We start from the raw sequence: 25,556 nt of genomic DNA on the forward strand, positions 1-25,556 counted from the left end.
ACTCTGTAAGCTGTGTTCACTGAAAAAGCTCATTTTACTTCCCAAGAGTTAGAAAAGAAACAGAAAATGTTCACTTACAAAGCTACAACAGATTGTAAACGAGCAAATCATAGAACCCATAGGAAATTTCTAGATGTAGTACAAAACTACAGCGTGAAAAGAATGATTACACAGGAGGAGAAGAGACATTTACAGCAGCTCTCCTCCCGTGTCTCCTGATTCCCATTACAAAACCTGTGGAGTCCAGGCACCGGCACCGCCGTCACGGAGCGCTGGTGTTACTGCTGTCCCTCCTCCGTGTCCTTTGCCTCGGAGGGACTGCAAGGAGCTCCCTCCTGGCCCTGCTCCAGGCAGCCCTGCAGCTCTGGGACGCGGTGGGCTCGCAGCACATCCAGGTAGAGCAGGTAGTCCTGCAGGCAGGCGGGCAGCGGCAGCTCCCGGATCACGCGCTCCGAGCGCAGGCGCTCGCTGCCCAGCAGGGACCGGATCTCCAGGCGGCACAGGTGGGACAGGGGAGGAAGGAAGGCTGGAAAATGGAATCCCCAGTCAAACACACAGCAGCTCTTACTACACCAATATATTTACTAATATAAAAGGAAATAAAGAGAGAATTTAACCTGCATTTCCCCAAATAACTCCCATTTTTTGACTCCAAAAACATCCTCATTAGCATCAAGCATTCTAAAGGAAATATTATTAAATGACATTATTACTTGGACAACTTAAACATTATTAAAGACCCTTTTAAAGAATAATTTCCTTTGAAAGGAATCATTAACAAAGACACCTAAGTGCAGTTTCTCAGTCACATAACACAAGACCTGCTTTTCTGAAGGCTGAACTATGAAAAATTCCTGCACAACCAATTGAATCTTTTTGGCTGGTCACATTTTGATTATGTTTGATTTTTATGGTTTGTATTTAATTACTGTCCAATGCTTACAAAACAGGACAGATGCTTCATTGTAAACACAAATCAAATTAGAAAAATAAAACATAACTAAGTCCTATTGTCATCTTCTCCTAAAGGTCCCCATCTGCAGCCTGGAAGCTGGACACACGGAGACATTATTTTCCTGCCTGTATTCCTTACCAAAATGGCTCTTGGAAGTCCAAGTGAACTTCTCCTTGTATTGGGAAAGGTGTTGCTCCACAATTGGAGGAAGTCTGCTCCAATTCGTGAACTCCAGGACAAAATTAAGGACATCCTCACTCATGGAGAAAATCCTGTGTAACAAAGACTTCTTTACTTTTAAATACCTTTTAAAAGTATTTGTAGATTACAGAATAAAAGGCCAAAAAGCATCAGATGTAATACACAAGGACAGTGACATTCATTCAGTCACTCAGTAGCAAGCTTGTAATGTGTTTACCACAGCCTGCAGAAAATACAAATATTTCATAACTCTAAGTTAATCCTGTAGTGCCCAATTAAATATAAAACATCACCAAGCTGAGGTCTATATGTGGAAAAACTTCAATAATAATAATAATAAAAAAATCTGACTGGAATTTTTGCCACATTGTGTTAAACAAAACAGTCTCAAACTGCATCCGTTTCCTCTCCTCCCAGCCTTGGCCCAGCTTCATTTCCCATTTGTTTCCCATCCCTCCTGACCTATTTCTCCCATTGAAATTTCTTCTTGCCATGGCTGTATTAAAGTCTCACACAATTTGCAGCTAAATTTGGGGGTTAAGTAGAGATGTTAGATATAAACTTGGGAAGTGATGCTTTATTGCTATTCTAGAGAAAGGCAATTTCCAGTCTGGCTTTCTTCCTAAAGAAAATTGTTTTACTGCCTCCAGACGTGACGTGTGAATGATTTATTTCAGACTTTCCACAACCACTCCCGTTCCTGATGGTGGCAACAGATTATCAAGGGCCATCCTGTAGCAGCTTTGCACATTAGCATGGGATGTTTGAGTTAAGAAGGACCAAGCTCCCTGCTCTACCAGAACCTGCACATGAAATTCACGGGGTTGAAGCCAGCCAGGAGCAGGCAGGGCAGCCATTCCTTGTATTCCTTCTGCACCGTGCTGCTGTAGAGGATGAAGTCTGTTAACTCCTCCTCCGAGGGCAGGGAACAGCCAGACCTCAGGAAACGCCGGAACAGAGCAAATTCCCTATGGCACAGGCAGTGAGCCAAGTTGATGCCACGCAGGGTGATGCCATATTTCAGCAGGACATCAACGAACAGATAATACCTGTGAGCAGGAAAAGGAACAGGGCATCCCGTGAGCTCTGCCTCAGAAAGCACCCACCACTTGTTACATCTGTCTGCAATGAAACAGTTCAAAATGTTTTTATTAAAATCCTTTTATCATCATCCCCAATAGGATAAGGACTGAGACTGTGACTGGTGTTGCCTTTTAGGGATTAGAGGGCACATTGCCCCACAGAAGTGGTGACATGTGTCACCTGCCCTGTTCACAGAGCAATCACCTGCTCTGCATCCCTTCCTGAATTATTTATTATAAAGCAACATCAGGACAGAAAGGGAAAAATGGTGTCCAAGGATTTTTAAAGGCAGCTTCCTAGGAGCAGGCCACAAACTAAATTCATTAGTAACAAACCTCGTTAATTTAAATGGCAGCCATAAATAAATTATAAACAATATAAATATTTTATATAATTATATATAACTATAAAAATATATTTATTTATTTATTATAAATATTATAATAAATATTTATTTACTATAAATAAATAAAATCCATGTACAAAGAAATAATCTGTTAAAATCTGAGAGGATTCAAAAGCCGTTTTTGAAGATGTTTTCCTTAGAGCAGCAAGTAAGTCACACTTCAGGCCTTCACATTAATATTCCCAAGGAAATGGGAATAATGAGGAGTGTCTGCAAAGGGGGAACACACTGGAATTCTGGAAAAATACTAGATGCTAGACAGCAGTTGGGAGAAGAAAGTGGGAAACGACACGTTTAAAATCAGTTAATGAAAGCAAATATGATTACGAATAACTCCAAAACAGAAGAGGTTTGCTTACTGCTTTTGGAAGACCATGCACATGGGGGACCTGCAGCCGAAGTCTGGGCACTCCTGAGCATCTGGGCTGAAGCCCTGCCTGAGCAGCATCTCCAGGCACTCGCCGTCCCCGCCGTACAGCGCCGAGTACACCGGGCTCACTTTGCCCTCGCCCTTGTCACACACCCGGTCCGTGACCGGAATCAGCAGCTCCAGTATCCTGCAGGTGTTTAGAACCACTGCTTGCTGATCTCATTGCAATGATTAATCTTAAACACACAGCTATTTTTTCACAGGGTCATTGCAGCTTTGGAAGAAAATCGTGCGTTTTCACTCTTGACATACACAGATCCCTGCATATGTTGTGCTTTGGGATGGATTTGGACTGGAAAGAAGTATTTTAAACCAAACCAGGGACAGCTACTTCCTATTACCCAGCAACTATTTTACAGCAACAGAACACCATTGCACACTAAATCCCAACTCCAAGGAAGTTTGGAAGCAAACTGTAAATCTGAGTTGCAAATTAAATGAATTCTTAGTTCTATGAAACAGAAAAATCATTCAGTTTACAGCTCACACCCCAGGCCACATCACATTAGTGACAAACACCAGTTCCTGTGCTGCTGGCACCTACTGGTGCTGCATAAGAGTTGCCAGTGATGTATCATCATTTATGTACTTAAGTGCTGTCCATGTGTGAATCATGGAGTTCCTGAGAGATCCTTCTCCCCAATGGTCTACTCCCAAAACTTCCTTCCACTCTTGGCTCGCTGCTGTGGAGCTGACTTGTATATCTGAAACTGGGCAAAGCTGCAAATGCATCTCTGGAAAGATTAAAGAAACTGTTTTTGTGGCTTTGATTTTTCTGGCTGGTCCAGCTAATTCAATATTTGCATATAATTACTTCTGCTACTTAATATAGAATTCTAATTAGCAGCTGTTCAAGTCATGTATAATGTATAACATGGTTATTTGCATTTTTAAATGGAAAGTAAAACGGTCATGGAGTGAATTGGTATCTGGTTCAACACTGTAGAAAACCCTCTAAATTCATCAGGCTATGGATCAAATCCAGGTTAGATGCTGAATTAAAAATCATAAATCATAGAATGGTTGGGGTAGGAAGGGATCTTCAAGGTGATCCAGTTCTACCCCCTACCTGGACACTTCCACTATCCCAGGTTGCTCCAAGCCCCATGCATCCTGGCCTGGAACACTTCCAGGGATGCCACAGCCACAGCTTCTCTGGCAAACCTGTGCCAGGGTCTCACCACCCTCACAGGGAAGCATTTTTCCTTAATATTTCATCTAAACCTACTCCCTGTCAGTGTGGAAGAAACTAAGAGACATTTAAAATACAAAAATAATCAGAACTTCTAAGTTACTGTTTGAACACCCAATTTTCCTCCCTTTTAGGGCTGAACTTCCTCCTTTGGGGATCAGATTTGTGTGACCGGGACCTTCTGTCTGAATGCCTCTGCAACCACCTACTTTGCATGGCCCATCTCAGCTGCTGCATGGATGGGTAGCTGCCAGTTGTCACTGTTGCAGTAGAGGTTTGGGTCTGCCCCTGCAGCCAGCAGCAGCTTCACACAGTCCAGGTGTCCCTCCTGGGCAGCAATCAGCAGGGGAGTGGCCCTGTCCTTGGCCTGGCAGTTGACGTCCGCACCTGAGACGAGACAAAACCAAAGTCACCTCCATCAGTCATTATCCTTCACAGGGTGGCTTCCAACTCAGCAATAAGGAAATGAAACCTCTGGCATTTGAGATGATGATGTGCAGGAGCAGAGCTCCAGCTGCACTCAGTGGGAGGTGCTGGGAGCGTGGCCAGGGAAATGGAGGACGTGGTTACCGTGGGACAGCAGCAGGCGCAGACTCTGCAGCTGCCCATACTGAGCAGCCACAAACAGAGGGGTGATTCCAAAGTCATCGCGACACTCCGTCCTGGCCCCTTTCTCCAGCAGCATTTCCATTATCTCGGTGGAACCCTGGAATCAAGGTTTTTATTCTCAACCAGCAGGAAAAGGAGGAAATCACACAACCCGTTTTTCCCCACGTGATCCAGATAGAAATAATAAAACCCACAACATATTCAATATCCTAAAGATACACTTAAGAATTAAGGGTAAAATAAATTAGGCAAGTTCAAATTGATCACTTTTGCTTATTTACATGATAAAGTTATTTGTATGTGTTAGAACTATTAAGCCAATATATTTTTAAGTACAAGTGCTAGGGTAGGTTAGGAAAAATTACCTGACAAAAATCCAATAATTATTAAATAAGTATTTATCCCCCAGAACATACCAGTTACACCAAAATTACATGATGTGCTCACAGGTTACCTGAAAGGAAGCTTGGTGCAAAGAGTTCCATCCAGACCAAGAATGAGACCCTTCAATATTTGCTCCGTGTTGGAGTAGGAACTTGACAACCTCTGTATGTTTATTTTCAACAGCTTCCATAGAACAGTAATAAAAAGAAAAAAATCTTATTGAAAAATTTGAAAAAGAAATAATTTAAGTATTTGGGTTTAAAAGCTCAAAAGGTCTCACTGCCAACTTCCTGAAACAACAACCATAATTCCTTTAAACTTGTCCATTATATACTGGCTTGCCTTTTATATTTAGATCCCCAAAACTGTGTTGGGGAATGGAAATGATGCCAAAATTCCCCCAAACTTGGAAAAGACTTGGAATCAAAGGTAACATGGCATACATGATGTCTGGGTAGAGAGGCAAGTAAACCAATAAATGTATTTAATCAGATGATTTAGAAGCATTCAATTAAGTCAAACATAAGTCATAGAAAAAAATGCTCAAAAAATGGACCTTAAGTGCCAAACTAGAAATGTCAATAATAATAATAAAATAATAATTCGTATTTTTTACGTAAGAATTAGGAAGGAATTATAAAAATCAAAAAGGCTTTGAAACAGCCTCATACAGATGTAATCCTGAACCTCCTAAAGTTTTTCTGCGCTTGATGCAGAAAATATATTTGCTTTTATAATTTATAATTTGCTTTTATAATTTGTTTTAAAACACTGTCTGAAGCAGATTTACCCATAAACAAAAGGTTATTTCCACACCTCTGAGTCTAAAGCCTGGTTATTTAGGGCTACAAAAAGATGCAACATGGCAGGCAAGTAAGAAACTCCAGTGAGTTTAAACTCAGAGAAATTTGAGTTTTAACTGGTGAGTTCAAGCTCTGAGGCTTGAGGAAAGCTTGTGTCACCTAGGAAGAGTGGGGTGGTGGCAGATTCGGTGGTGACATTGTCCAGGTCAGCCCCAGCTTCCAGGAGAATCCGGAGACATTCCAGAGAGCCGTGACGGGCCGAGAGGTGCAGAGCACACATCCCTTCAAACGTCCTCGAGTGGATGTAGTCATCAGCTGGAGCTGCAGAGGAGCATAATGAGGGGAAAAAGGGATATTTGGCAGTGAATTACAAAATACAATCATTTTAAGAAAATAACAAAGTTATTTGAGATATGTGATCCATGAATATGCTGTTATCACCTCAAGTATCACCCATGAACTGCAATATGTCAATTTCTACTTGGCACAATTGGGAAACTACACAGAAAAATCCCCAAACAAAATAGGATAAATCTATGGAACTTGTATTTTCTGTGACAGGATAATTTAGCACAAAACCACAGCGTTTCCCATTAGGTTTTCCTTACCTTTATCAATGAGGAGCTTCAGGCACTCACTGGAATTGTGTGCTGCCGCTTCGTGGATGGGCAGCCACCTCCTGTTATCCGGGACATCGACGCTGTATCCCCGATTTATCAATTCCCTCAGAATCTCAACGTTTCCTTCTCTGGCTGCAAGGCCCACAGCCGAGCACCTGTCTGAATAGGCTTCTGTGAAATCCATCCCTGGCATGGAACTCTGCAGCAGGAGGAAAAGAGGGAAAAAAAGAAAAATAAAGAGAGATGTGTGTTGGTACAATATAGATCTGAGGGTTTTTTTGTTTGTTAGTTTTACAGAGGATTTGGTTTGGTTTGTAGGGAGATGGTGGTTTGGGGGGCTTAGGGAGAGGTAATTGCCTGGTGTGAAAAATGCCAATCCCTTGTTTTTAAATTTTTTTAATAAGTTTAATAGTAATAAAATGGTTATGAAAATAGTAATACAATTAGAGTAATAATAATTTGGACAACTTGGATTAGGACAATATGAGACAATAGAAACAAAGAGTTATGGATGTCCAGGTATCATTTTCTGGGCAGCATAAGCCTGGAAAAGGACACACGTTAACAGAGGATTAACCCTTAATAACCTGTTGCATATTCATACATCCCATACATGATGCATAAATTCCATTCCATAAATCCCACACAAGATTCTGTCTGGTCATCCTCAACTTTTTCCTCTGAATCCTCAACGGCGCCTTCAAGCCTGAGCAAGGCAGGAAGAAGTTCGTTTCTCCTGATAATGGAGCAATAAATTCTCTTTCTCTGAAAGGTTTAGGTGTCCTGTGGCTGCTACCTCAGGGCGAGTCCTTTCTTTAAAAAAAAAAGTATCCTACATAGCATAGCTTCTATTTTAACATTTTATTATAACCTAAAATTAGATTTAACACACTACCTCATAGAATTAGCACAGCATTACTTTCTAACACAACATATATAATATTAATATTTGCGAAAAGCCAATCATAAAATACGCACTTTTCACACTAGGGGTTGTGAGAAATGAAACCAAATTTATCACAGGGTGGGCTGGGGAAGGTAGTTTGTGGGTTTTGAGGGGAGATGGTTGAGGTTTGAGGGGAGGTGGTTGTTTGGAAGGTGTTTGGGGATTTAAGGGGAGGTTGAGTTGGAGGAGAGATGGTTTTTTAGGGGGTTAAGGAGTGGTTCTTTGTGGGGTTTGAAGGCAGAGGTGGTCGGGGCTTTGGGGCGAGGTGACTGTTTGGGGGGATGTGGTTGCTGGCAGGACGGGGGTGCGAGGCAGGTGCTTGGGGGAGGTCGTTTGTGGGTTTGGGACGTGGTCGCTGGGGGGTTTCGGGGGACACGATCGTCTGTGGCCTTGGAGGAGGCTGTCCGGGCCGAGGAACGGCTCCCTCAGAGCCGCCAGAGCCCCGGCCCCGCCAGGCTCCGCCACCGCACCGGGGCCGCCCCGCCGGCGCTCGGGGCCGCCGCCTCCGGCCGGGGCCGCCCCGCGGCTCTGCGCAGGCCCCGCCGGGCCGGGCCGCCATGTGGGTGTTCGGCTACGGCTCCCTCATCTGGAAGGTGGATTTCCCCTACCAGGAGAAGCTGGTGGGGCGCATCCGCGGCTACAGCCGGCGCTTCTGGCAGGGCAGCACCGACCACCGCGGGGTGCCGGGCAAGGTGAGCCGGGGCCGGGGGGAGCGCGTCGGGCCCGGCTTCGGGCCCTGCCCCGCGGCCGGAGCCGCCCGCAAGGGCTGCACAGCAAACACGCCAACAACAAACACACCAACAACAAACACAACCCGCTTTAAACAGGGCTCCGAAATGCCGCATTTGTCATTCAGGGTGTTAAATGCCCTCGGTGAGGGGCGGGTGTCAGGCTGTGCACAGGGAATAGGACAAGCCAGAATTATTGATCCAAGTAACCCCCGGCTGTGTTTTGATTTATTTTACTCTCATGGATTAGGAAATATTTGGAGTTCTAAAATTCTTCACAGTTTGGAAAAGGAGGAAAAAAAAAACAGCGAGAAAAGGAAACTAAAATTCCCAATGTCATGTTTTTTTAAACCACGGGGGTAAGGTATAACCTTGCACCCAGGTAACTCCACTGTAAACCTGAGGCGGCTTTAAGAGAGAAAAAACATCAGGATTATTTTAAAAAACACATCTTGTTTCTTGGAAGGTTCCAGATGAAACAACACTCATTAGAATATCAAACACCATAAAATAACTTGCACAGAGCTCAAAGAACACAGCTTGAGCCACCACTGACACACAGTAAAGAACAGCGACGAGGAAAAAACAGTTCTTACAAATACACGGCAAATTTCTTGTCAGCTGCGTTTTAAAAATATTTTCAGAGGATTTTTCCGAGTAGTACAAACAGTACTTAATTCCTCTGATCAATAAGTATTCAGTAATTTGTTTCTTTATGTTTGTTTTGGGTAGTTCCAGGCAAGACAAGGATTCTGCAAGCAATTAAGTAAATATGCTGCCCTTCCTGAGGCAAACAGATCCTTCTTCCTTCACACAGCCCACCTGAACATGAAGTTCTCCTCAGTACTGCCCTTCATATTAAATCAAATCAGATTTGAATGAAATTTAATTAATTTAGGCTACAGTTACAGACATTCCTAGCAAGGACAAGAAAGTTGATTTCCATCCACCACAGAATGTCTCTTTAATCCATAATTCACAAAAATCTTCGTGACCCATTGTGAGTGCACAAGTCAGAGAACTATCAAAGACTATGGAAAAAATATTCCAAAAGGAACACTGAAGTTATCTTTGGTGTTTCATGGGAACAGACTCATTTCTGCTCAGGAAATAGGAGTCATTTAGTGTTCATGTAGCTTTATTGCCTTATTTTATCAGTCAGGTCAGGAATAAATTGCTCATGCTGGGAGAGAACTAATTTGATGCCAAAAGCAGCAATTTTAAACTGCAGATGTAGTTCAACACAGAGTTTTATGTTTTAAAGTTTTATACAACAAACTTCAACTATTTTATTTCCAGTATTTACAAACTGGCTTCTTACTTTTTCCTACAGGAATTAATTTCCTGGGGAAAACAAGCCATTTGCAAGGTATCCTCCCTCCATCCAGTGAGGCTCCAAGGGCTCCTTGAGGATAGTTTTACATTAGTGAAACTCTTAATTAGCACTGTTATTGTATTGCTAATTAATTGTCACTTTTAAGTTGCAGTGGAATTGAGTCTGGACTGCACATGTAAAGCAAGGACATTGAAACCCTCCCAATTTCTGACTGCCTTTATTTTTGTGTTAACCCAGAATTTAACATGTTTATTTTATTTAATACACATCCAAAGCTACTCCCCAAAAATACTTACACTGGATCTGGACCTTACTGGAATTGTGCTGGATTAATTCTCTGAGCATTTCATTCCTGTTCCTTGGTTTTTTCTCGTTTTGGTTTGATTTTGCTCATGATTTAAGGCAAAAGCCTCTGACTGATTGATGATTTCGTCTTTTAAATTTTAGCCTGGAAGAGTCGTGACCCTGGTTGAAGATGCTGAGGTACAGTACTGTTGCACAGAAAGTCCTGTTGCATTTCCACTCATTAATTTTTGCTTTTCTACGAGCAGATAACTGTCTTATCTTAAGGGAGAAGTTCTCTCAGTGTTTCCCAGAGTTAGACCAACGGCTCTTGATTATTTCAAATAATATAAACTGGAAGTAGTTTGTGTCTGTTATTACCACAGGTATATTCTGGAATTGTCACTTTGGCTATCCAGTTGTGAGATGTAGAATTTGGTAGAAAGATATATCAAACATACATGATTTGATATCAGCATTGAATGATAAATGTAATTGCTTTAATTTCAGCTTCACAAGGTGTGACCAGATTGTGAAGGTATCTCAGCACACCACACCAGTTCAGGTGTGTAACAGGTGCATTCAGGTCCTTGCCAAACTGTCACTAAACACAAGGGACCTGATCAAAATTCCTTCAAATTCTGCATTATTTAAATTTGTCATTTTCAGGAGGTCAGGGAGAAATTCCGTGTCCTTTTTGCCAGCTCCTTAGTGGCCTCTACTGAAGCTATCTACTACTCCAGATATTAACAAAACAAGATGTTGCTCTGTTAGGAAAACCTTAAATGCAGAGGATAAACCATTTTATTGTAAAGGAAATCATTCCTTCCCTTGGCTGCTGATGTCAGGCCCTGAAAACCAAAGCTCTGGGCACTCTGACTCAAAAAGCCATAACCTGTCAGTGCCTCGTTTTAATTTTTAATCCTAAGACAAAGAACAACCCCAAAATAGCAGAAAGAGGATGATCACTGATAATTGCCTAAATAAAGCAGGACTGAATACTTTGGGACTCTTACAAACAGTGCAAAAAGCAGCAGAAGGGCAGGTGTGACTGTGTTTGCAGGGGTGTCAGGTTGAGGGAAGAGATGAGGATGTGATTCTATGTTTCAGAAGGCTTGATTTATTATTTTATGATATAGATTACATTAAAACTACACTAAAAGAATAGAAGAAAAGATTTCTTCAGAAAGCTAGCTAAGAACAGAATAAAAAAGAATGATAACAAAAGTTTGTGGCTCGGACTCTCTGTCCGAGCTAGCTAAGCTGTGATTGGCTATTAATTACAAACAACTAACATAGGCCAATCAAAAATCTACTTGTTGCATTCTACAGCAGCAGATAATCAATGTTTGCATTTTGTTCCTGAAGCCTCTCAGCTTCTCAAGAGGAAAAATCCTAAAGAAAGGATGTGTCCTTTTTGCCAGCTCCTTAGTGGCCTCTACCGAAGCTATCTACTGCTCCAGATACTAACAAAACAAGGAATTGCTCTCTTAAATGCAGAGGATAAACCATTGCAGAGGATAAACCTAAAGAAAGGATTTTTCATAAAAGATGTCAGCGACAGGCAGGAAATGGGTTTCCTGAAAGCTTTGCCTAAACGCGGCGATTCCCGAGTATCCCTCTGACCGCGTTTCCTCGCGCAGGGCTGCGTGTGGGGCGTCGCCTACCGGCTGCCAGCCGGGAAGGAAGGAGAGGTGAAGGCCTACCTGGATTTCCGGGAGAAGGGCGGCTACAGGACCACCACGGTGATCTTCTACCCCAAGGACGCGTCGGTGCAGCCCTTCGACGTGCTGCTCTACATCGGCACGCGCGACAACCCCAACTACCTGGGCCCCGCGCCGCTCGAGGACATCGCGCGCCAGATCCTCGGCGCCGCCGGGCCCAGCGGCCGCAACACCGAGTACCTGTTCGAGCTGGCCAACTCCATCAGGAACCTCGTGCCCGAGGACGTGGACGAGCACCTTTTCTCCTTAGAGACACTGGTCAAGGAGCTCTTGAGCAAGCACCAAAATCTCAACTGTCTGTGAAGTGACCTCGAAACAGGCCTGGTGTTCTGACCCCCGGGAGGAATGCTCCTCTGCATTGTGCTGTCCTAATTAGTGCTGCATATCTTAATTAATGCTGCGTTCAGAGTAGGAGTTGATTACTTAAAACTGCCAAAATCATTCTCCCATTCTTTCTCAAGAAAGGAGAGCAACAAAAATCTTCTAAGTTCAAATTGGTATCTCAGCTTTTCATCCAAAACTACACCTCAAGACAACCACCCAAACTTCTCTTTATGTTTCATTATTATTTCAGGTTTAAAATAGATCTTTAGAATATTTTTGAGGTCAAAATCAGCATGCAGAGACAAGTTCCTTAGATTTAAGTGATAGTTTGTTCTGATCCCACACCACAGTGCAGGAATTTTAAGTGGTTGGCCTAAATTGTGTAGTAGAACTTTTATATCAACATTCAACTCCTCTGAAATAAAGTTATGCTACTGAATTAGTCATCTCACCCTTTAGATGTTAATTTATCCTTAAATGCAGAGGATAAACCATTTTATTGTAAAGGAGATCATTCCTTCCCTTGGCTGCTGATGTCAAGCCCTGAAAACCAAAGCTCTGGGCGCTCTGACTCAAACAAGCCATAACCTGTCAGTGCCTCATTTTAATTTTTAATCCTAATATAAATAACCCCAAAACATTAAAATTAACTAAGAGCATGACTTGAAGTCACAACACAGCAAGAAGAGAAACTTTCATCTCTTGTTACTTCAGGTGTGCTGTTGTGGCCCCCATCTCTTCAAAGATCCCAGCTGCAAGGACAGGCTTTAGTTTCAAGGATTCACCAACAGAAGGAACCCTCTGGGAGGTTCCCAGAGACAAAATTAAGGAAGGAACCCTCTCTCCAGCAACCTTAGGGGTGTGTTTGGACATCCCAAGAGGGTTGGGAAGCCCCCAGTTTAGGCTGGTAGGCTTCCTGATGCAATCCGTCCCAACATGGACTTGTCTTGCTCCTCAAAACTTTATTTTTATTAACTTCTAACCGAGTATATTTTTATATATTAATATAAAAGGTCCTGTTTCAAACACCACGTAACATCCTGTTTTCCCATCCAGGGAATGTGTAAGTGTTTAGTAGCAGCCTGGAAGCCTGGATTCTGCATCAGTAATTGCAAAAAAAGTGTGGTTTTCCCCTAAAAAGGTTGACCTTTTCTGTTCTTTACATCTTCCTGGTTTATATTTGCGAAGGTAAAAGTGTGCAATGGCATTCTCTGCTTTCTTGAAAATTCATTTTAGATTTAAAAATTCTTTCCTCAAAGACTTATCCTTGTTCCTTAAAAGAGGGCAGGGGATTCAGAACCATCAGGGCTGATTCTCCCTTTAAAATGCTAATTATTTAAGTACTGTGATTCTGTGTAGCTCCACATTCTCTGTCTTTGCCTCCAAGATTTTGTTGGTACTTTGCTTCTTAAGTGCATAAACCATTGCAATAATACACGTTCCTGTGTATGACTTCAGTGCAATAAAAAAGCATTACAATGAATAACGGGGCTGGAAATTTCCAGAAATGTTATGTCTGAAGTGTGTCTGTGTGAGGGTGGACATCAAGGGGTGTGTTCGTTGTGCCTCGCTATAAAATTGCTGTTGAGATTGAGAGTGACAACACACATACAAACTGTGGCACATTAGGAATTAATTAAAGCATGGGAAATATAGATGCATTTGTTTTTGCTGTGTGGGATTAAAGCCACTGCTCTGCCCCCAGCTTTGGTCCCTACCAAAAGCCTCCCAGATCTGCTACCTTTAAAATTTTAGGCCATTTAGGCTTAATTTTTCTCCTGACTGGTTAAACTCAGTGTCTATTTATGCAAATACAGATTCATATCTGTAGGCTTCACTACACAACCACGCACACAAAGACACTGCTAAACCTGTTCTCAAACAGTGTCTGGGGAAACAACAGGCACATCCATTACTATTTACAGGAGATAATGCAGAGAGGAGGGAGAGGGAAATCCAGACGTAAGGGTTGGACTCCATCATCTCCAAGGTATTTTCCAACCAGAATAACTCCAAGGCTCTGTAATAAGGTCATTCTCTGTAGCATGGCCTATTAATTTCTCACTCTCACATCCTTCAATTATTTATCTGCTCCATGTTTCCCATGGGTCAGATGGGACTTGTCTAACCTGCCCTGATGTGAGGACTGTTTGGGTTCTCAGGTGTACAGATACCCACACACATATATATACACACACGGGTGTACAGAGAAACAAACAGAGGAGCCCTTGAAGTGCTCTTTTACACTCACAACCTCGTACCTGTTGTTTATATTTAACCCTCAGCGCTGCCACTGATGACCAAAGTTAATTACATCCCATTCCCCCCCTACTCTCTACTCTTACTCGCTCCCATTTTACCCCTCGCTCGCTCATTCCCTCATTCACACTCCTGCCTCCCTCACACTCCTCCCTCACACTCATTCCCTCACTTACACTCTTCATTCAAATTCCTCACTCCCTCACACTTCTACTCACTGCCATCACTCACTCACTCACTGACTTACTTCCATCACTCACTTCCATCACTCCCCCACCCCTCACCCCGGTCCTGGGCTCTCTCCGTGCCCGCCCGGCCCCTCACCTGCGGCGCGAGCGCTGCCCCGGATGCCGCTGCTGGCGCCGGGCGCTGCCCCGGTTGTTGATCGCGGCTGCCGGAAGCCGACGTGGCGGCGGCGCGGCGCGGCCTCGGCGGAGCCGCCGGCCGGCATGAGGGGCTGCGGGCTGCGGCTGCCGAGCCCGGCCCCGGCCCCGCGGAGGGGCTGCGAGCTGCGGCCGCCCTGCCCGGCCCCGGCGCTGCTCTGCGGGCTCCTGGCGGCCGTGGCCGCCGTGGCCGAGGGCGGCCGGGCGCTGCCGCAACTCAGCGACGACATCCCGTTCAGGGTGAACTGGCCCGGCACCGAGCTCAGCCTGGTGAGCTCCCCCCTCACCGCAGAGGGGCTCGGAGCCGCCTCGGCGCTCAGGGGGGCTCGGGTGGGGCTGGCCCGCCGGCGGAGGGAGCCTGGCAGCTGGGAGAGAGAGAATCCCGGGGGATTCTGTGCCGACAGCGGCCGGGGGAGAGCTGGGGGTGAAGGGCGGATGGCTGGGGCTGGGGGCTGTAATGAAGGTCTGAAATGGGAGAGCTGGAGTGAGGGGGCATGGAGGGATTTAGGGATCTGGAGGGAATCGGGCATCTGGAAGGGGTTGGGGATCTGGATGGGATCAGAGATCTGGAAGGAATCGGGCATCTGGAGAGGATCAGGGATCTGGAGGGGATCAGAGATCTGGAAGGGATTGGGGATCTGGAGGGGATATGGTTGGAAGTAGAAGGTCCAAAGCGAAGGCAGCAGCAAGCAGCTCCCAGCCAGCTAAACCACCAAACTCGAGCCTTGTGGTGTAATTAAATCCCAGGAAATACTCTGAAGCACCGCTCAGGAATTCAGGGGTGTTTCTGGTGAGTAGCATTAAAAAGCCTCTGCCTGGCTGATCCATGGGTTGGTTGTTTTCTCAGCCGACCACCGGTGTCTTGTACAAGGAGGACAATTATATCATTATGACCACTGTGGATAAAGAGAAGTACAAGTGTCTCCTGCCATTGATAGCCAGTGGCAATGAGGTGAGTTCGGGAGTTATTCTGTAAATATAAACTGTAGCTGAGTCTTTACACTGACAGTTTCAATATAATGAGATATCCTTTTGTTGCAGGAAGAAGAAAAGGACTATAAAGGTCCTACTCCGGGGGAATTGCTGGAGCCTCTCTTTAAGCAAAGCAGCTGTTCCTATAGAGTATGTTACTTTTGTCCTGTTCATTAAATGCCAGTTAAAAGGTTACAGGCCAGTGCATGTCAAGGTTTTAGGGTAGTAAATTAAATACTAATACAGTCTGAAACACGGTCTTTACAACTTTATGCCTTAATATTGCTGACAAAATTCTGTGTGATTGAAGATGTCAGAATTCAGATAAATGGGTTGCTATGGTAGCAGTTAAAAATATGGATTTTTTTATAAAAAATTAATTTTTTCCTTTGTTTTATTTGTGTGAAAGTCAAGGAAGTCTTCTCTGGTGTGCTTGTTTGGGCAACACTGAGACCACTCGCTGTGCTCTTGTTTTTGAGGGTGCTCCAGCATTTTGCTGCAAAAGCCAACATTTGGTGGTTTTGTGGTGTGTAAATACATCTAAAGATAATTTTTTAAATGTATTTTATTTCTCAGATTGAATCCTACTGGACTTACGAGGTGTGCCATGGGAAGCACATCCGTCAGTATCACGAGGAAAAGGAAACGGGGCAGGTAGGCTGCTCACTACCCCCTTCCCACTGGCACTGCTGAACTCCTCCAGCAGACTTGAGTTTCTGTAATAATTTAGCCATGATTCCATTTTCCTCATGCAGAAAAACTGCATCTTTATTGTACAGGATGTATTTTTATAGGATTATCAGAAGGCACTGTGTCAGATCTTACTGGTTGGCAATACACTCTTAGTTCATTGCTCAGTACGTGGTATTTTGCATGTCTGTTAAACTTCTGTGTTTTTAGTTAGTTTACATACTTTTTTACTGATTCTTATGAGACAGATCTCTTGTTATTACAGATTCCATTTGTTCTTCATCCTAGAAGTAGATTGTTGTGTTAATGAACTCTCGTTCCCAAAATTATTTTGTATGAGAACTTGCAGGCTGTCTGCACTTAGAAGTGACAGACTAGCTTTGGCACTTTAGCAGAGCAAGGCCTGATTTCATAAGACCTTTCTTTTATAATTTCTTTTATCTATTTGCAACATTGAATTCCTTGAAATAACTTAGAAAGTGGTAACTGATGTTTGTTTTGATTGTAGAAAATAAACATCCAAGAGTACTACCTGGGGAATATGATAATGAAGAACCCGTTGTCAGAACCAGGTGTGTTTCCAAAGCACCTGCCTGTTTCCTGTCCAATTCCCACCCTTCCCAAACAGCTGCAGTGACGTGTTCTGCAGCCCTGCCTTGGTGTCAGGGCTGGATTTGGCCTGTCCTGCCAGCTCCAGGTGGTTTTGTGATGAACTGAGGTGCATTTTGCTCTGTTTGCTGTGGGCCTCAGATCGCTGGTTATTTCCTTTCTTTCCTCTTTTGCACCTGCAAGTGTGCAGTGTATAAAGCACCAGCAAATACACAAACCAGAAAAGCTTCTCTCTGAAATTCCTTTTTTTTTCCAAATGCACAAACTTACCTCGTTCTTAATTATTCCCTAGATCAAGAAGAGAAGGAAAATTCCAAAGACGGTGCAAAAGAGGCAAGTGAAAAACATCTACTTTAACTTCTGCCATCAATAGTGGAGGCAATTTATGTATATATATATATATATATATATATATATATATATAAAATCATAGAATCCCAGAATGGTTTTTGTTGGAGGGGACCTCTAAGATATCCAGTGCCACCTGCCATGGGCAGGGACACTTTCCACTATCCCTCATCCAGCCTGGCTTTGGACACTTCCAGGGATGGGGCAGCCACAGCTTCTCTGGGAAACCTGTGCCAGAGCCTCCCCACCCTCACAGGGAGGAATTTCTTCCTAATAGTCAATCTAATGATAAGATGATGTAATTATTTCCCTAACAAAATGAATATCAAGAAGTGAAACTGTTCCTGAGCTGCACTTCTCTCTTGTTTTTAATTTTCAGTCCCAGCTCAGAAAATTTATTTCGTCTTGCTGCTCAAATTACTTACACTTATCAAAGCTCTACAGCACAGAATCCCTAAGAGATGGAGCTGACTTGCTGACCCATCCCATAATATTCTGTGTTTCCCTTTCCCTTTTGAGGACTTCTCCACTTGTTCAGGCCCCAAAACTCAACTCTTGAGCAGCTGGTTCTATAGCAGAGCAATGGGAGTACCTGAAGCACGCTGGAGTTTGGAATTAGTGAGGGCAGGTTGGACCTTGCTGCCAGTTCCCCTTGATTTTCATGCTGAAGTGAAGTTTTTGTGTCTGTGGCCTTTGGAATAGCGCAGGGTGGTGGCTGTGTAGGGTTCTCAGCAGTACCCAGGCCTGAGGAGCATTTTGAAGGTCATGTGGGGGCAGAACCGGGCCTGTTCTGGTGGCAGTGGCAGCTGTGCCTCCTGGAAAGCCAAGCAAACCAAGTGTTTTGCAGTGCAGCTTTTTTCCTTCAGCTTCAGAGGAAATGAAGTCTTTTATTGCCTTTTTCTTGGGCAGTATTTATGATGCACTTGCCATGTCAGGATTTCCTGGAATCTCTTATCAGGGAAGGGCACGTTGGTTCCTTAATCTCGTGAATGTCTTCACTGGTGGTGCAGCAGTTTGTGGGAGGAGTCAGTGGCCTGGGACAGGGTGACGTGGCTTGGAAGCCAGAGCAGGTGAGGGACAGAGAGGTCCTGGATCCCTGGAGTGTCCTGATCCCAGAAAACACCTCTGTCTTTTAGCACAGACCCCTGCCTGTTCAGCACTGAAAACCTTCAGCCGCTCAACAACCTGGGTGGAAAAGAGTCAGTTTGTGGGTTTGGGCACTTTGGGAAGGCAGGAACTCCAGCTAATTCCAGGATAGAGATTTACCACTTTAGGGAATTAATGTCTTAAAGAGGGAGCTGGATGAAACATGAAAGAACAAACCTGAAGGGAGCAGACTGGAAGGTGTGACAAAATGGGATTTACATTGTATACACCATTAACTCTGTTAGCCACAAGTGCTTGTGGGATCTTCTGGATAAGGAGCAGCCTGGGCTGGGAATGCTGAGAGGTGTAGTGCAGGTGCCAGGGTGACTTTGCAGAAGTTTTTTGGGTTCTTCAGGGCCTGGTGCTGCAGGTGATGAGCCTGGCAGACCCAGTTTGGGGGTGAACACCAGGACATTTGGATGTTGCAGAAACACTGAGCAGCCACACAGGGTCTGATTTTAACCTGGTAATGCTGGCTCTGCACACAGGAATGACATTTTTTGTTTCAGAGGGGTCTCAGGAGCTCTGCTGTGGTTATGACCTGTTCTTTTCCCTCACCCAGATCCCCACAAAGAACATTGAGGGGCAGATGACGCCCTACTACCCCGTGGAGCTGGGCAATGGCACTCCCTGCAGCCTGAGGCAGAACCGGCCCAGGTCCAGCACGGTGATGTACATCTGCCACCCCGAGGCCAAGCACGAGATCCTGTCCGTGGCTGAGGTCACCACCTGCGAGTACGAGGTGGTGATCCTGACCCCGCTGCTCTGCAGCCACCCCAAGTACAGGTACAGAGCACCTCTGTCTCCTCCTAGCTTGGGATTTCTTGAGGGATCATCGTTGTGGTATTTGAAGACTGTAGATGCCATGTGTGTACGCTTTAAAAGTCTATAAAACCAAAAAGTATCTTCTCCAACCATAACCTGGACCTTGACTTTAGCTCCTCCCAACATGAGGAGCTCTCTAGAAGCCGTTTCCTTATGGAGAATTCACAATTTCAGTGTTATTTTCCAAAAATGAAGTGTAGGCTTCTTGTTTCCTCCCCTTCCCTGAACTGTACCACGTATCTGAGGGTCTTTAGACCTTCCAAGGGATGTAAAGAGAACTGCAAAGGGAATGTGCTATGCAGACAAGGGGGGATAATGGACAGGATTCCTGGATTTACACAGATGTTGGGACAAGTGAGTATTTAATCAGGGATCTGAAACAGGCCACAAGGTCTGAAGGCAAAATCCTGCGTTTTGTAAACACGTGGCAGTTGGAGTTACTAAGTGCTGCTATTTTTAATGTTTGGTATCCACTGTAAATTTTCTCCTGTGGATGGCTTTCGTCATACTCTGTTATCTGCTGCACTTATCTGGGGCACTGTTATCTGTTTGATGTGTGAGTCTTTTAAGCCTCTCTAGCAGTGGGAAAAAAGCATAGAAAGTGCACAGGGAAATTGTTCTGTTGCTTGATAAGGATAAAATCTGGAGCTGCTGCCTCCTTCCAAAGGGTTCGTGGCCACCAGCAGGAAACACTGAAAATAAACACTCAGGATCATCATCATCCCCCTTACGTCACCTTGGTAAAAAAGGAAAGGTGGAGGTGGCAGCCTGGGAATGCTGCCCAGTGACATCACAGGGATCACAACCCAAACTCCAAGTTCAGTGCACCTTTTTTCCTGTTGTGTGTTCCCAAAGCAGCCCTGAGTGCCTCAGCCTCTGGGGCTTTCCCTGTACACCTGGCATCTCACCCAGGGATGCAGCTGCACCACCTGGGCAGCAGCAGAGCCAGAATCTCCGAGCGCTGATTCCTGTACTGGAAGGAGTGACAGTGACATGTTCTTACCTTGCTGGGCAGGTTCAGGGCTTCCCCTGTGAATGACATCTTCTGCCAGTCCCTGCCAGGATCCCCACTTAAACCCCACAACCTGGAGCAGCTGGAGAAACAGCAGGAAATGCTGAAGATGCCTTTTAGGAGGGTTAAGGAGGTAGGATTTGTTTCATTTACTTGCCATCTTTAAGACATTTTGTAAGATGATGTCAGTCTTTCATTGGTCTTTAAGCTTGTTGAAACCATCTGTAACTTACCCTATTTGGAAGGAAAACAAAGCAAGTGTGGGCTACTGATTTAAATTTTTGTAGACTTTGTAGCATACAGTTCACAAATGTGTGAAGATTTTGAGTGGAATTTTCTTTCTTTCAGCTAAAATTGCCCAGAACAGCCAACCTGATACAGTGTTCAGTAACTTCATAAAACTTGTAAGACTTTGTAAGGGACTTAATTGTATCTTTTAATTGCAGGAAGAAATGCCTTCAACGAAGGAAGAGAAATTCTCTTCCATCCACAAGCCTGTGGCTGTTGGGAGCCACCAGCTGCTAACGGTGGGGACAACCCACATCTCCAAACTGACTGATGAGCAGCTCATCAAGGAATTCCTCAGTGGCTCCTACTGCTTCCATGGGGTGAGCAGCAAAGCCATGTGGAATACATCCTAATTTGTGCACTTGTTTAGTTTTTATCTTTAACTTTTCTGTTGAAATTCAGTTTATTTGAGCAGACAGTGAAATGAAAGTAGGTAACAGCATTAGCCATGAAGGATTTTTGTTAACTAACAAATACAGAGTTTTACAGCTGAAACAGCAGGTTTAGGGTCTGGGGGGAAAAAGGATGGGTTTGTTTTGGGGTGTTCTGTTTGCTTTAGGGGTTCTGTTTGGTTCTTTCTAACACTGAGGTTGTTCGTCTCCCCAGGGCGTTGGCTGGTGGAAATACGAATTCTGCTACGGCAAATACGTCCACCAGTACCACGAGGTGTGTTCTGAGAGTTCTGTTCGTTCCTTCAAGTTCCTGTTAAGAAAATACAATCCTCTGGATAGGGTGTAGTGCTCAGCTTTTCCTGTTTTAGGATAAGGAAAGCGGCAAGACCTCCGTGGTGGTGGGCACGTGGAGCAAGGAGGAGCACATCGAGTGGTCGAGGAAGAACGCGGCCAGGACCTTCTACCTGCGAGAGGATGGCACCCAGACAGTCAGGTACCAACCAGGCTCTCACACCTGGCACACAGGGCCCAGCCCTGTGAAATTTGGGGTATCAGCAGGTGAAATAAACTGCCAAGAGCAGCATGTTCAGATTTACCCCCCAGTCAGCATCACAAATAGGGAATTCAGCCCTTCGGATGTGGCACAGAGGAAAATCTTTCAGCACTGAACAACTCTTTCCCTCTGCAGTAACTGCAATACAACCTATTGCTATATAATAATATGATAGCTGTATAGAACAGTAGGATAATATACAGTATAACAATACATAGTATAGTATATTATACTTGTTGCTTTTTATTAGTATATTAACCAATGACAAGGTGCTGGATCGCACCACTGAACTGACTGCTTTAAAATTGTGCTTGATACTTCCCAAACTCTTCCATTCTGATCTTTTGTGGCAGGATGGTGTCTCATTTCTATGGAAATGGAGATGTTTGTGACTTGACAGACAAGCCAAGGCAGGTGACTGTGAAATTGAAGTAAGTGAACTTTTATTACAAGGTGATGTTTTGTCTGTTTCCTGGGTCAGGGGGGAAAGCTGCTGCTGTTGTCACAAGGCTGAGATGGCCTTAGCTGTCAACTTAATAAAATGTTGCAGACAGCAGTGAAATACATGTTACTGTGTGCTTGTTGCCTGCCAACCCCCCAATTTCCCCTCCATTTTCAGATGTAAAGAATCAGACTCCCCTCACGCTGTGACCATTTACATGCTGGAGCCTCACTCTTGCCAATACATCCTTGGGGTAGGTACAGACCCACCCTGAGGTCAGGGCTGGCACTAGAGCACATCTCCAGGGTTATGTTTAAGGTGGCCCCTTTCTCCCAGTGACTGATCCCAAGATTCCTGCAGGGCTGAGTTCATGGTTTGGTCTCTCTGTTCCAGGTGGAATCTCCAGTCATCTGTAAAATCCTGGACACAGCAGATGAATACGGGCTCCTCTCAGTGCCCAGCTGAGGACAGCAGAGCCCCCAGGGCCAAATCCTGGCATTCCCATGGGAACAGTGTCTGTGAGCTGACAAAGGCCTCACCAGCACAGCTCTCCAAGCTGAGGGACTCGTGAACCACTTTGTGTATAACTATGTGTATATAAGAGCTTATTGATAAACTTTTAATGATTAAAACCTTGTCTTGCACTTCCTGCCTGGCTCGTGTGTGGCACGTTCCCCCCTCGCTGACGCCATTGTTAAGGTGTAAACTCAACTCAGAAAAGGCACAAAAATTACTGAAGCTTCAAGGGAGGAGCTCAGCTGCCAACAGAAGGAAAAAGTGAAGCCAACACTTCCTGCTCAGGAGCCGCAGCACCACTCATGGTTTTCCTACTGTTCCTGCTGTCTCCCAACACCAATGTTACCTCACTGTAACTGCTGGGAATTGTATTCTCCTGTCACTGTACCTCACCCCTCTTCAGCTGCTCTTTCTGGGGTGCTTCCCACGGCATTCAGTTTATTTATTTATATTTAACGCTGTAGGGACTGTTATTGTGCTGAACATCATTCCTGCCACCAGGTCCAGTTCCCTGTAGTGTGTCCACCTCGCCAAGAATATTTGGGAAGTTTTAATTTGCTGGCACCAGACGTTCCTAGAATTAAATGGTGAGGGATCAGATAAGTTGAAATACTGCTGACAGGAGGATCTGAAGTAGATTTACATTATATTTTTGAACAAGTTTGTAATGGCCAACACCCAGCAGAGCCTGGAACGTCTGGGGCTGTAGCAACAGTGTCCGGTCGGTGCATGTTGGTCACTTCCTTGTGCCCACCACACTTCTCCTTTCTGCAGCCCTTGTGCAAGGCACAGGAATTTCTGATGGCTGCAGGGCAGGAACCTGCCAGCCTCGTGGCAGATGAGTGGGCAAATAATGCCCAAAATACTCCCCTGGGCTGCTGGGCTGTCCTGGTGAGACATTATAGTGTGTCACCAAGCAGAAAACCCAAACAGCAGCAGCAGCATGATTTGGCATTTAAATTGACACTGCTCTTGCTCATACCCCAATTTCTGAGGCTCAGTGAGGTGGCAGAGGGAGCTGGAAAGGGGGAAAAATCTTTTACATAGATAATTTCCCCATGGAACAGTCTTGTACCCAGATTCCCCCATTCCCAGCCTTCCTGCCAGCACAGTGCAGGAAAAGATGGAATCATTTCACCTGCTGCTGCCTGCACAAGGGGCTGGCTGGATCCCCTCGTTGTGGCTCCGAGCTGCACAATCCCTTGGGATGGTTTTAGTTTGGATCAAAGCTGCCCTGATGGAAGGCTGGAACCCCCCAGCTCTGGGCAGCCTCAGCATCCCTCAGGCTGTGCCAGGGGAGGGAACACAGCACAGTGACTCTTCCTGTTCATCCCTCCTTGTGCTGATTAGATCAGAGGACAAGCCAAGAATAGTTATTTTGTGGAATGTCCGAATTCCCCTCCTGGGGGGGAAACTCCCTGGAGGGAGGGGGAAGCACATCCCTGACTCAGAAGTCACAGCACCTGGTGCCTCCCAACAGCAGCTTTTGCCACGGTGTGAGCAATCAGGCTCTTGGCAAACCATTGACTCCAGGCTTTCCTCGAGGTGTTCCTCAGCCCTGACTTCACCTTGCCCAGGAGGCTCCACACTCACAGCTATTCCTGCCTGGAATCTGGGCTGTCCCAGCACCCACATCCACCTTCAAAAGAAACATAATTTGCTCTCCCATCCCCTCCTGACCAACAACTGGCTTAGATTTGCTCCTACACCTTCAGGAAGCACAGCTGTTTCACACAGACAAGTGCATTTCCATTTATCCAGCACCTAAATCCAAGCCCACCTTAATAAGAAGAGCTCCTGGGTGGTCTGGCCTCCTCAAAGCTGGTGCTGATCCTGTTTGGATTTGAGCAGCTCCTGTGCAGGTTCAGCTCTCCTCCATTAAGCAATATTTCCAGTGCACAAAAAGCCTTTTCCTGCAGAGAGAGACAGAACAAGTGGCACATGACCCGTTTAGGGAATTAATGCATTGGTCCTGCTCGTGGCCACATGGTGTGGACCTTCCTTGCTCACTCAGACCTTTCTTGTGTCCTGCTCTTACCTCAGTTCCCAAAATAAGACATTGCTTAAAAAAATGTGCAGAGAATGTATTGGTTTAAATAAATGATAGAATAATTGCAGCACAGGGAGTTGGTGGAATAACTCTGCTCGTAACAAAAAGCTGCCTTTTTAACTTTGTCCCTTCCAACCATGATTTTGCTGGCCCCTGTGCTAGGATGCAGCTGTCCCATCTTCCCAAAGCAAAGCACAGCCCAAGGCTCATGAGCAGGCCTGCTGTACTCCGGTGGAGAATTGTCCAGCTACAGGGCACCACCCCACACTGACAGCAGGAGCAAAACTCTTCCCTGACATCCCAACTTATCAATTTCCCTTTTATGAAAGCAGGTTGGGATCTGTCTGAAGAAGGGATGACTGTGGGGCAATTCCCAGAACCTGCCGCAGCAGGGAAGGGCACGGTCAGACCAGACAGACAAACAGCACAAACCTTGGGTTTTCCAGCCCCCAGGGCTGGACAGAGCGGCACCTGCACTGCTGTGAGAGATTCCAGTCACTGCTGGTTGCAAAAGAGTGGAAAAAACCACAATTGGAAGTGAGATAAAGGCAAGCTCTGGCCCCAGTGAAAGCTCCAGGTAATAATTGAGGGTAAGGTTCTTATCCAGGTGTCCCTGTGGGGCATCAGCTGACCCCAGGATGTGTGATGGCCTCTCCTCTGAGCTCCCTCCCCACTCAAACTGTTTTTACATTATTTTCTTTGAGGGAGAGGCAAAGCTGAAGTTACATTTGATGTCATTTCATGGTTATGAGGAGTTTGAGTGCCTTTGGTCACCAGCATGGGCTAACAGCACAAGTAACCTGAATTTCTGGGTTAATGAAGGCGGAGTCAGCTTTGGCTGGATCACTCCTTTGGCTCTGTTCCCCTTAGCAGTGTTGTTTTTGACAGAGCATGACCACAGCACCGGGGTGTTGCTCCATTCTTTGCTCTGTGTTCTCCTGGAAGGATCACTCCGAGCTCCCTCAGCATTCCTGCAGTCTGTCCCTGCTGGATTCTGGCCAGCCCGTGTCCTCCTCGCTGAGCTCGATTTCTCACTTTTTCCCCCCAC

General features: G+C 45.2%; 3 protein-coding genes across 4 annotated transcripts; 2 read left to right on the forward strand and 1 right to left on the reverse strand.

The window, feature by feature from the left end:
- Window positions 1–22: 22 nt before the first annotated feature.
- On the reverse strand, window positions 23–18,301 carry ASB3 (ankyrin repeat and SOCS box containing 3). 2 transcript variants are annotated; one of them, XM_064709668.1, is made up of 10 exons: window positions 17,877–18,301; window positions 6,672–6,882; window positions 6,223–6,384; window positions 5,331–5,443; window positions 4,838–4,973; window positions 4,477–4,654; window positions 3,005–3,202; window positions 1,960–2,205; window positions 1,094–1,227; window positions 23–526 (listed from the first exon to the last, which is right to left on the reverse strand). In XM_064709668.1, exons 2-10 carry the CDS (start codon window positions 6,874–6,876, stop codon window positions 279–281), a joined length of 1,620 nt encoding a protein of 539 aa, XP_064565738.1. In that variant the 5' UTR covers window positions 6,877–6,882; window positions 17,877–18,301; the 3' UTR covers window positions 23–278. The 2 variants fall into 2 exon arrangements, with proteins under 2 accessions (XP_064565738.1, XP_064565737.1); XM_064709667.1 differs by lacking the exon at window positions 17,877–18,301 and adding an exon at window positions 14,607–14,659 and having other exon boundaries at window positions 279–526.
- On the forward strand, window positions 8,149–13,509 carry CHAC2 (ChaC glutathione specific gamma-glutamylcyclotransferase 2). The gene is made up of 3 exons (XM_064709660.1): window positions 8,149–8,321; window positions 10,141–10,176; window positions 11,619–13,509. Exons 1-3 carry the CDS (start codon window positions 8,187–8,189, stop codon window positions 12,000–12,002), a joined length of 555 nt encoding a protein of 184 aa, XP_064565730.1. The 5' UTR covers window positions 8,149–8,186; the 3' UTR covers window positions 12,003–13,509.
- ERLEC1 (endoplasmic reticulum lectin 1) lies at window positions 14,615–22,586 on the forward strand. The gene is made up of 14 exons (XM_064709669.1): window positions 14,615–14,935; window positions 15,513–15,617; window positions 15,707–15,787; window positions 16,214–16,291; window positions 16,836–16,899; window positions 17,229–17,269; window positions 18,993–19,216; window positions 20,271–20,400; window positions 20,714–20,875; window positions 21,162–21,221; window positions 21,316–21,440; window positions 21,854–21,931; window positions 22,120–22,195; window positions 22,336–22,586. Exons 1-14 carry the CDS (start codon window positions 14,630–14,632, stop codon window positions 22,405–22,407), a joined length of 1,602 nt encoding a protein of 533 aa, XP_064565739.1. The 5' UTR covers window positions 14,615–14,629; the 3' UTR covers window positions 22,408–22,586.
- Window positions 22,587–25,556: the final 2,970 nt, after the last annotated feature.

This window comes from Zonotrichia leucophrys, chromosome 3 (assembly GCF_028769735.1).
Source record: "Zonotrichia leucophrys gambelii isolate GWCS_2022_RI chromosome 3, RI_Zleu_2.0, whole genome shotgun sequence".
NCBI lineage: Eukaryota > Metazoa > Chordata > Aves > Passeriformes > Passerellidae > Zonotrichia > Zonotrichia leucophrys.

Coding starts and splice junctions, on each gene's coding strand:
- CHAC2 (XM_064709660.1), top strand. CDS start 8,187: ATGTGGGTGTTCGGCTACGGCTCCCTCATCTGGAAGGTGGATTTCCCC. Junction 8,322..10,140: donor ACCGCGGGGTGCCGGGCAAG/GTGAGCCGGGGC, acceptor TTTAAATTTTAG/CCTGGAAGAGTCGTGACCCT. Junction 10,177..11,618: donor CCCTGGTTGAAGATGCTGAG/GTACAGTACTGT, acceptor TTCCTCGCGCAG/GGCTGCGTGTGGGGCGTCGC.
- ASB3 (XM_064709668.1), bottom strand. CDS start 6,876: ATGCCAGGGATGGATTTCACAGAAGCCTATTCAGACAGGTGCTCGGCT. Junction 4,974..5,330: donor TGCACCAAGCTTCCTTTCAG/GTAACCTGTGAG, acceptor CCTTGATTCCAG/GGTTCCACCGAGATAATGGA. Junction 3,203..4,476: donor GCTGAGATGGGCCATGCAAA/GTAGGTGGTTGC, acceptor AAACACCTGCAG/GATACTGGAGCTGCTGATTC.
- ERLEC1 (XM_064709669.1), top strand. CDS start 14,630: ATGCCGCTGCTGGCGCCGGGCGCTGCCCCGGTTGTTGATCGCGGCTGC. Junction 15,618..15,706: donor TGATAGCCAGTGGCAATGAG/GTGAGTTCGGGA, acceptor CTTTTGTTGCAG/GAAGAAGAAAAGGACTATAA. Junction 21,222..21,315: donor ACGTCCACCAGTACCACGAG/GTGTGTTCTGAG, acceptor TTCCTGTTTTAG/GATAAGGAAAGCGGCAAGAC.